The sequence below is a fragment of the Tinamus guttatus genome, unplaced genomic scaffold (genome assembly GCF_059628265.1).
Source record: "Tinamus guttatus ecotype Peru unplaced genomic scaffold, ASM5962826v1 Tinamus_guttatus_pri_ptg000229l, whole genome shotgun sequence".
In the NCBI taxonomy this organism is placed as follows: Eukaryota; Metazoa; Chordata; class Aves; order Tinamiformes; family Tinamidae; genus Tinamus; species Tinamus guttatus.
In genome coordinates, this window is record NW_028288763.1 from 1175725 (window position 1) to 1186476 (window position 10752).

At 51.1% G+C, this 10752-nt stretch overlaps 2 protein-coding genes across 2 annotated transcripts; one reads left to right on the forward strand and one right to left on the reverse strand.

Annotated features, from left to right (window-relative positions):
- Positions 1 to 321: 321 nt before the first annotated feature.
- TSPO (translocator protein) lies at positions 322 to 5536 on the reverse strand. Its single transcript, XM_010215809.2, has 4 exons — positions 5277 to 5536; positions 4250 to 4450; positions 1596 to 1734; positions 322 to 624 (listed from the first exon to the last, which is right to left on the reverse strand). Exons 2-4 carry the CDS (start codon positions 4435 to 4437, stop codon positions 448 to 450), a joined length of 504 nt encoding a protein of 167 aa, XP_010214111.1. The 5' UTR covers positions 4438 to 4450; positions 5277 to 5536; the 3' UTR covers positions 322 to 447.
- A 2819-nt stretch (positions 5537 to 8355) lies between these two features.
- MCAT (malonyl-CoA-acyl carrier protein transacylase) lies at positions 8356 to 10100 on the forward strand. The gene is made up of 4 exons (XM_088525632.1): positions 8356 to 8811; positions 8889 to 8976; positions 9225 to 9442; positions 9662 to 10100. Exons 1-4 carry the CDS (start codon positions 8356 to 8358, stop codon positions 10082 to 10084), a joined length of 1185 nt encoding a protein of 394 aa, XP_088381758.1. The 3' UTR covers positions 10085 to 10100.
- The last annotated feature ends 652 nt before the right edge of the window (positions 10101 to 10752 follow it).

Consider the following 10752-nt stretch of genomic DNA (forward strand, 5'->3'; position numbering starts at 1 on the left):
AGTCTGAGTGCTTTGCAGCAATAAAGCACTGTCTGGTGGAAAACAGGGAAGATTAAGACCGTAGTCACACTGAGGGCTGTTAGGTGCAGCTTTCTGCAAGCCGTGTTAGCGTACGGCTTGATTTTCTACGTCTGAACATAGTGAAGCTGTAACTTGTGCTCATTTTTTGTTAAAATGCTGTTGTCATAAAAACTGTAATACTGTAATATAGAAAATAGTATTTTTTCTAATCACCATCTTCTGTTGTGCTATAAAACTCACCAAGGTGTGCAGCCCTTTGCAACATCTTTAGTAAAGACACAATTGCTCTGAACAAGCTACTGCTCTGTCAAGGAGTAATGAGCAGTCATTTGGTCTGATAGCATTAAGTAGTTTAGCTAAAACACACAGGAAGGCCATTTCGCCAGAAAGATCTTTCAGCTGACGTCTTTCTCTTAAGAAAATTCTTTATTCCAGTTGTTTCTTGCTGCGATTGTCCTTCCAGATGCGGTAGTTGAGCGCAGAAGCCATGGTTAGCCAAGCTAAATAAGGAACCATCAGATATGCTGCTGTTCTGTTGATGTTGTACCAGGAAGCAGTTGTAGCTGTCGCTGTACCAGTGGTGAGTAGGAGGGTCACCAACCCCTGCAACACAGAAAGGTGGTTGGTGTTGTTTGACTTGTTGCATTTTCTTGACTAGACAGTATTTGTAAAGCTGCTTCCAAGTGTTTGCACTGGCTCTGGCACTTGGTGGATCCCTCTGACAGCTGATTCCTGCTAAGAAAAGTAGCCCCTCAAAAAACAAGATATTTTTCTGCTGACTTAGTGAGTTGAACCGACTTTTGGGAAGATTCAATAGACACAGGAATAGGCACAAAAGCTGCAACTGGGAGCAGGGGAGGGAGATGAAGATTCCTTCCAGCCCCATTTTTCTGGCAGCAGGAAGCTCTCCATTGACTGTAGCTCCTGTGTGACTTTGAGCAGGTCACTTTGCTAGTCAAACTTCCCCTGTCTTTCTCTTGTGCTTCCTGAAGAGATATGGGGTGGATGAATCAATGATGGCCTGCAAATATGTTCCTTTGTTACAGCATTACTTGCATATTCAGTCAACCAGGCTTTTATTTTTATTATTTATTTTTTGGCAAGGAGGATCTATCTTGTTTCTCCTCAGACTGCAGAAATTAATGCTGTCTGATATGGTTACCAATCACCTGAGTAATGTAATGAACCACTCCTATCAATCACCTGAGTAATGTAATGAACCACTCCTATCACTGCTGTTTGCCAAAGTGGTACCTAGGAATTTTGCTAAGGCAGAAGTGTTTACTTTTAGTCGCACAAAGCTCTTATCAAAAGGTGACAGAAAGAGCTACTTGACATCTAAGCATTTAATGATGCTGTACGTAGGTAAATTCTCTCAGGTGGTTACCGGACGCATTGAAGAGCGGCTGGGGCAGATAACTATGGCCCAAACCATGTTCTGTACCAGTTACGTGAATCTGATTCATTTTTCCTTCCTCTGAGGAAGAAAAAAGAAAACAAGCCCAAACTTACCCTTAGCACCTTGTAAAATGATAGCAGAGGTCTGTGCTTAGGGAACTTGTTTTTCCACTTACCCATCCCATTTTGTGAGCTCCAAAAAATATGGGAGTCCAAGCCCAGTTTAGTGCCAGCTGCCCTGCGTACAGCCCCAGTGGAAGCACAGACTTCTCATTGAAGCCCCCCAGTTCCTTCCACACCAGGTAGGAGCCATATCTGAGGAGAGCAAACACAAGGTGTAATTCTGTGCATGGACTAGAAGGCAACTGCAGTCTTGGTCATCAGACAAAATGACTTCAGTGTCGTGAGTCTAAATTCATTGCGAAAAGAAGATAGCAGACACTTCCTGGAAGAATAACCAGATGCTAAGGGGTGATCATAGGCTGCAGACAGCAGTATGGTGAGAGAAGAAGTCCCCGTGCTGCCAAGAGTTCTTGCTTCTGGGTGCAGAGGAGATTCCCTGCTGCTTTTCAGTCTTTAAAGAAAACAGTGTATTGAAAGGGAAGCAAGCCTAGGGCTTGAGTGGAAGAGGGAGGTGTCTAGTGAATAAAGTGTTATTCTAGTAATGGGAGGTGATGCTTCAAAATAGAAGGGAATGTATTTTCAAATGGTTGAAATGAAGATAGGGGAGAAGCAGGAACTGAAGTGGGAAAGGACAAAATGAGCAGCAGCCCAAAGATGGGTGAATTTGGTGTTAGAGCACAGTGGGTCCCACAGTCACGGTTCGAAAGGGAGGAGACAAACATGAGGGGAACAAAGATCATATTATTTCTGAGGAAAGGATTAAAAGCAAGCCACTTCCTTGCTGTCCATGGGATCGTGGCTAACTGAAGGATCTTGCAGCCAGGTTGGAGGATTTTGAACAGATTTTCATGCCTCCGAACAGTGCGCTGAAATGGGACCAGCAAGAAAGTTGCCAAAGACCAGAAGCCTTGGGAGGTTTGCTAACGTGGGGGTTTTGCACTGAACAAGCCTGACTAGAGCAGGGGGCAGTCATTGCACAACAGCATCAGAGCCCAAATCTGCTCCTCTGTGACTTACAGAGCTCCAGTACTTGCGTACAGTTGTTCCCAGATCTTTCCTTTCAGAACAAGACCATTGTGTGCCAGCCCGCTAGGGAACCGAGTATCGAGCACGGGCATGCAAGCTTGTTATCTCTTGCTTTCAGTTTTCTTACTCTTTTCATTATTTCTTGCTTTTAATGTATTCAAGAGATTCTAAAGGGATGAGGGTTGTGGTGGCTCCGGGGAATGTGGGTGCGTGACAGGTTACAGAAGGAAAGGACGGGTTATAAGCGCTGAGGAGAGACTCAGGTGCTGCACATCTGGCACATGCCCTAGAGTAGCCACCTCCAAATACACTGATAGTCCCATGCTGTCAAAGTAAGCGACCAGCTGTTACCATTTGGGTTTTTAAATGTTTAGCTCGATATCCAAGTTTATGATGAGGAATCTCTAGCCACGGGGGTTATGAGCTGTGCAGTTGGCACAAAGGAAACACTTCATGGGAAGCCACCGAGCGCTGGTCTCTTTGATCAAGGCATCTTTTACTGAGTCATAGCACAATCATGTTCTGATTCCAGTAATAACTCTCTGAATGTGCAAGAGGGAAGAAATTTTTTTTTAATCTTCTGTAGAGGAAGAATGCAGACAGAAGAGAGGGAACAGCACACGAGGCTGCAGAAATTACAAAGCTTTTCTTGAAAGAAGAGGAAACCAAGAGTAGAGCAAGCGTGAGCACAAGAAAGCTTTGTATTCAGATACATTTTCAGGCCTACATCACTGCTCTGTTTTGCATCCAGCTGTGGTATTTAAGTTAAGCAGCAGGGTGCCTGTGTGCTCTCAGCTTGGAAAAGAGCCCATCTCTCTGAAACTTCCTGTAGTTAAGCCAGAGGGGTAGGGCAGCACAACAGGTAGAAATCACTTAAAATGCAGCAGCATAATGGAAGAGATGGCAAGGGAAGAGTATAAAATGCATATTGTGGCCCTGAATTATCACTCGAGGGGAATGTAAAAGCACACTGTGTTGCAAGGCTACTTCTGGAGCAGTCTGAGAGGGACACTGTGACTATTAGGCATGTTCTGACAATCCCCAGGAGCAACCTACCTCTACAGAGGTCTTTGCTCCATCTTACTAAAGCAACAGCTGCCAGAAGAGTAGTAGTAGCTGTTTAAGGAGCAGCTGTGAGGATGGTATTTGGCCCCACGATAACTGTTCACTTGTCATGTATTGTCATGTATTTTAAATCAGTTAAATAAGGCAAGTGTTGGTTTCACACGTGTAGAGTTTTGCAGCCTGGCTGTTGTACTTGAAAACACAAATGTGTTTGTTTTGATTTTGGCTTCTTTTAAGCAAGCTCTGTTAGAACATCTCCATCCCAATTTTTTATTCTTATTATTTTAAAGCTACCAAAGGGTGTATGTAGAAGAAATCCCGGGGCTGGCTGGCTCCACCGCTGCACAGCTTGGCAGGTCTCCCCCTCAGAGGCTATGAGGAAAGCTAATTAATGGCAGCTTTGCCAACTCTTGCTTTTGATACAGGCTTTTTTGCATACAGAGCAATGTCCTATCAAACCCACGCAGGGCTCCCCAGACGTGTCTCTACCTGCTGAACAGGTAACTTGACACAGTTTCTTACAAACGCAGGGAAAACAGTGATAAGAGTTTTCTGATCCAGCACAGCAAGAGCTGTGAGACCAGGTAAGTGCCTTAACACAAGGTGGAAATCATACCCCATAGATGTGTAGAGGGTTCCCCAAACAGGAGCAAAGACCCAGTTGGGCGGCCGCCAGGATGGCTTCTCCAGAGATTCGTACCACAGAGGGATCTGCTTTCTGGTGATACTGCTTCCTAAGAATCCTCCTGCATGGGGCAGGAGTGTGAAACCCATGGCTGGGACCCAGCCCGGTGCCTCTTCCATTGAGACGGTGAATCTGAAACGAGCACAAACACCTTGTTGGCAAAGGGCAAGGTGGTTTTAAAGTGAAGCTAGAAAAACATGCCATTTTTAGCAAATTTAAAAACATATGTACATGTGTGACCCACAGCCCAGTCTTATCACTGAGGGCAGTGGGAATTAATGGATCTTGAATGATGTTCACAGGGCAGTATTTGCCGCCCACAGGAGCCCATCACTTGTATCCTGTTTTCTTTGGGCCTTAAGTTCCCCTAAGCCTCGTGCAGGCAGGTGAGCAATTTTTACCTCCCTAAATATTCCCTCCCATAAATAAGTAGGCCAGAGGAATAATGCAGTTTGATATTGCATAAGTTGCACTAGGAAGGTTTAAAGACTTGTATTTCTGTATCCGCCGAAGCGGAGCGGTCTCGGAGGAACGGTCTGCGCGAGGGCAGGGGCAGCGCGTGTGCTGGCCTACCCGCAAGCCAAGTGACTCACACGGGCAGCGTACGTTCTCCCTAGGCCGCGTAAGGTCTCCCTAGCAAGCTCCCTGGCGCATATCCAAAGGCCGCAGAGGAGGCTCCATGTTTTTGGCTTGCTAAAGCGCGAGCCGAGGGGAGGTCTGATGAGATGAGCAGAAATGGCATGCCGTGTTTTTCCAATACACAGGAGCCAGATACACGCAGTTCCTGTTCATCCGCGATGCGGCAGGCAGAGACAGCGGGGAGGAAGCATAAAAGATACAGCGAGAGCCCAAGGAAGCAAAGGGGAAGCGACACCCGTGCAAGCAGGAGCAACGAGCTGGCCCGAGGACAGCATCCGAGCGCAGAGACGGGGAGCGGGGTGAGGAATTCCCGCTTTACCAGCTGTGCTCAAACCAGCAGCAGACTGTGCAGGGATGACGTTCCCGCGTCGCCCGCGGTTCTGCTCGGAGAACAGGAGCTTAGCGGGCGAGGGGGCCCTCCGGCGTCACAGGTCGTGTCTGCGCGCAGCGCTGCGGAGCCGAGGGCAGACGCGATCCCGAAGAAATCCCGGCGACGGAAGCGGGGTGAGACTGTGAATGCAGAAGAGGGTGGAGGGCCCGGAAAAGCTCACACGACTGGGAGGTTTGCCAGGTGGAGGCAAGAAGGGACAGGCCTGCGGAGAGCCCGTGCCTGAGCAGAGCACGCAGTGAAAGGCAGCAAACGGCGCAGGGGGGCGGCAGAAGTGGCACAGCCAGGAGATCCCCAGAGGTTACATTAGACACTTAACGCAGTAAGATCTCCCTTAAAAGGACAAAATAAGGACCAAAAGGACAGGACATTCTTTTATATTGGGTTATTGGGTTTTATGCTTTGTTTGGATGTATTTGTGGCAGGGTGGTTTCTAGGATATATTAAACAACTGGGCTTTGCCAGGTGGTTATTTCTGCTGCCAGCTTCTCCCTGAAGAAAGTGTGAAAGTGTTTTGCTGTTTGAAAGCACTAAATGCTCCCACAGTGAAAAGACACTACAGTCATTAGTGCAGAGGTGACATCATGGCGAGTCCTGTCCCTCTGCATGTTGAGGCTGACACGAGGAAGCTAATCAGGCAGGAAGGCAGGAACGGGGAAAGTGAAGCTCTTCCTGAGCAGAAAAAGGCAACAAATAAAAGCAACGAGACTAGACGCACCATCTTGAACTGAATTCTGGCGTCCCCTTCCTTTGATGACCACGACTACTAATTACATAGTCTGCTTCCCCATAGTATTTCTCAAGCAAGTTCCATCTCTTGCAACACGTGGAAAGACATGCAGCAATATCAAAATGTGCTGGCAGGCTCTGCCTCGTAGACCACAGCCGTCAGCGGTGGGACAAGTCGACAAAAGCAATGAGAAATGTTCAAGAGAACAGATAATGCTCTATAAAATCTCACCGTGGGTCGAGAGAGTGAGGAAAATGCTGCAGCCCTGCATGACGCACCACGGGCCTCAGAAATGCCTGTGCAGACAAGTTTGTGCTGCAACCTGTCACCACGCGCTGCCTCCTCCCACTGCTATCCCGCATTCCTCGCTAGAGGCCTAGGACGTTTTTTGAAAGCAAGGTAGGCCCAGAGATTGTGAAAGACTTTCCTTCTTTTGGTGGAGCAATTTATCCAGTGTAATTTTAATTTAATGTGCATGCATTTAGGCCTGCATGGCTCTCAAGTCTGTTTAACAATACTGCGACAGCTAAGATCATATTTTGCAGCAACTAATACTGGGGTATTGTTTATAGCTGCCAGGGAATTAGGCACCCTGGCCTTCCGGGGCTGCAGAAAGGCGGATTCGGAACTGCCCTAACTCAGCTAAGGGGGGAAGGATGGATGTGATGGAAGGACACAGCAGAACAGACCCCACTGCATCCTGCAGCCACCTGCTTTGCTGGCTCACAGAGGTGCAGGGACCTACCTTTGGAAACATCCAACCTTACGTTTTCCTTTACTACCTGTTTTCTCAGACGTGCATCCTTTGTAGTCAGTGTCTTACCACCAACGCACCAGCGCCTCTGGTTGCGTCGCTCTTGCGCAAGCTACAAATAATTACTATGTTCCCAGCTGTATCCCAGCTCAATTTCAGGGCAAGAGCCGGTTGCAGAACGTTCTTGCATCCCAGTTTTCCCACTGCAGACTGTGTTCGTCGTGGGGCGGTGCCTGCAGCGTGCCCGGCAGGTAGTACTAGCCCTGCAGCGGGCCCTCCTGGGCTGGGGAGCGGGACGGGAACCTTCCCCTCGCACACCGAGGCTTTTCCCCAGAAGGAAGGACGGCTTCTTTCACGGCATCCATTTCCACCCGTTTGGATAAAGCTCCGGCTAATCCCTGCCTCGTGCAAGGCCCTGCTGGCTACCACGTCACGCGCACTTTAAAGTAAAAACCCAGGGGGAGGCATCTTGGTGGGGCTAAACTGACCTAGGAGGTCGTGAATTGCTTGTCCTGGCTGCTTTGAGGCAGAGCAAGAAAGCTGGGAAAGCGCCAGCACGGAGCGCAGGGGTTACCCGTCCCGCTCCCCCCGTCCCGCTCTCCCCGTCCCGCTCTCCGCAGATTCTTTAGAGGGCAGGAGGTGCCCGTGCTGGCGCAAGCCAAGAGCCAACGGCCCCCTCCGGTTCTGCCCCGGATCAGCGGGTTTCCCTTCGCCAACGGAGGAGCAACGTGTGGCCGGAGCAGCGGCGCGTCTCCGTAAATGTCATACCACTGGCTGCAGCTGCGGGGATGTACTAGCGCTATATGTACACATATATTTTTATATGCACGCATATACATCTATATGGATGATATGTGTGTATATACGCGCACACCCCCTGCATACACTTGAACAGTGTTTACCAGCCAGCGCCTGGTGCCTGCAGCTTCCCCCAGCTGTAAGTCCCACAGCACATATATGCATATTATACCTATGGATTGCACACATAAGCTACAAAGAAGTGCAAAAACTATATAAAACCATATAAAACAACATCTCTATGTTATTACAATATTGTAATTATCTCTATATATCAATATATAGTATTAATACAATGTATAAAAACATTGATATTTATATATAAAATACGTATTTTAAATATAAATTATATCTATTTTCTCTTAACCTATACATATAAAGTTAAGAGCAAGCAGGGGTGCTGTCAGCCGCGTCACTGTTAACCAGCGGAGAGACCCTTCCCCCAGGCCCCTCCGCGCCTCCCCGTCCGCCCGTCTCCAGTCGGGACCAGAGCCGGGATCGGGATCAGGATCGGGGCCCTCCCCGCCCCCCGCAAGGGCCGCCCGTTACCTCCGGCCGCGCCGCTCTGCCCGCCGCGGGGCGGGGCGGGGCCTGGCGGGGCCTGGCGGGGGCGGGGCCTGCCGGGCCCTGTCCGTTGGGGCGGGGTCCGATTGGGGGCGTGTCGCGGGGCGGGGCGGGAGCGCCACGTGCGGCGGCCGTTACGGCGGTTGCGGCGGGGCGGGGCGGCCATGGGCGGCCGGGCCTGGGCGCCATGGCGGCTCGCTGGCTGCAGCGCGCGCGGCGGCCTCCCCGTCGCGCCGCCGCGGGGCAGCTGGCGGCGCGGCGCTGGGCAGAGCCCGAGCCCGAACGAGCTGCTGCGGGACGCGGCGGGCGCGGCGGAGCGGGAGGCGGCGGCGGCGCAGGAGGAGCAGGCGGCGGGGAGGGCGCGCGGGTCGCCGCGCGCGGGCGCGGTGCTGCTCTTCCCCGGGCAGGGCAGCCAGTTCGTGGGGATGGGCCGCGCGCTGCTGCGCTACCCGCGCGCGCGCAGCCTCTTCCGCGCGGCCGAGGCGGTGCTGGGCTACGACCTGCTGGCGCTCTGCCTGCAGGGGCCGCGCGCCGAGCTGCAGCGCACCCGCCACTGCCAGCCCGCCGTCTTCGTCGCCTCCCTGGCCGCCGTGGAGAGCCTCAGCCACCGGCAGCCTGACGTGAGCGGCGGGCGCGGCGGCGCGGGGGCGGAGCGGGCGGCGGGGGCCCGCGCTCACCGCGCCCCGTGTGTCCGCAGGTGCTCGCGAGCTGCGTGGCCGCCGCCGGCTTCAGCGTGGGCGAGTTCGCGGCGCTCGTGTTCGCCGGCGCGATGGACTTCGCCCAAGGTGCCGCCTCCCCCTCCCCTTCGTCCCCCGCTGCCAGGGGAGTGCACGTGTTCATTTATATAGGCCCTCTTATGTTTAATCTACATTATATGTAACTTCCTTATTTTTGCACTCTCCTTTCTCTTTCCATTCGTCGTGGCCCTCACACATGACGAGAGGCAGCCCCAGCCGTTCTCTCGGGAGAACATTCACTGCTGTCGGGGCTCGCTGGAGCTCTCTGATCCCGTTTTTCCCGCTGTTCCCCGCAGCGCTCCACGCGGTGAAGGTGCGCGCTGAGGCCATGCAGGAGGCAGCCGATGCCGTTCCCAGCGGGATGCTCTCCGTGATCGGCCGCCCGGCTGCCAACTACAAGCTGGCCTGCGCGGAGGCCCGGCAGCACTGCGAGGCGCTGGGCATCCCAGACCCCGTGTGCCAGGTCTCCACTTACCTCTTCCCCGACGGCAGGGTCATCGCCGGGCACCTGCAGGTACCGCCGCGGGACAGCGACCCTTCCTTTGCCTTAGCCTCTTGGGTTTCATTCAGAAAGCCGCAGAAGTATTTGCTTGACTCATTGTGTTTTTCAGTCTGTGCCTAGTTGTTGGGTAGCAAAAAGGAATTTTTTTCAGCACTAGGGAAGCTGTTGTGCAGGACAAATGAGCAAAGGCTTATCACGTAAGTAAGAGCTTTCCTCTGCTCTCTCTCGTAGGCTTTGGAGTATTTGCAGGCGAATGCCCGGAAATACCATTTTACACGTACAAAAATGCTCCCTGTGAATGGCGCTTTCCATACGAGACTGATGGAACCAGCCGTAGAGCCCCTGGCTGAGGTCCTGAGACACATGGACATCCAGAAACCTCTGATCTGTGTCTACAACAACGTTGACAGCAAAAAGTACATGCACGCGGAGCACATTAGGAAGTTGCTGGTCAAGCAGGTGGTTTCCCCGGTGATGTGGGAACAGACCATGCACTCCATGTACGAGAGGAGGCAAGGAACCGAGTTCCCTTACACGTATGAAGTGGGGCCTGGGAAGCAGCTGGGGGCCATCCTCAAAAAATGCAATATGAAGGCCTGGAGACAGTACAAACATGTCGATGTTTCAGAAGATGAGGGAGAAGCAGAGGATTAAAGAACTCTTTGAGAAACATCCATGCAGCTTTGTTGATTTCTCCTGCTTGGTTTAAAAATAGCCCAGAGTTCCCGAGCAGGAAGTCCTACACAGTGTTGGTGTCTCGTGGCGAGGCGAGCAGGGCGGCCGTGGCTGCAGGGCGTATTTGCCTTCCCCACGTGACCGCTCACGAGCGCGCCTCCTTGGCAGAACCGTAGAGCATCTTGCACAATTTGGTTTTTCCCTTTGTGTCACGACTGCAAAATATCAATAAACCGGCCAACTAATGCTCTGGTTGGCCTCAATCCTGCAAGCAACTTCCCTTCTCTTTTTTTAATTTTTTTGGCTTGGATTCAAGTTGAAGTCAGTAGGTTTTGCTGTCTGCTGCACAGGTATCAGTATATAACTGGATGTGGGATTATGTTTCCAGATTGTGGCAGGGGTTCGTTTAGCTAAAATGTTACCTTGCTAAGGACTTTCAGGTTATGTTTCTAATTCCTAAACTGACTGACTAGTGGGAGACTCACATTATTCTATTCTTCTAAAATTCTTCTATTTTGACCTGTCCTGCTGGTGAGCAGCTGGATATGGCAGAAGATAATATAATGATTATTATTCTCTTGAAGTTAAACTATTAATAAAGATTTTTCTTGGTATATTTAATTCTGCAAGGTATATTGTTACAGAAT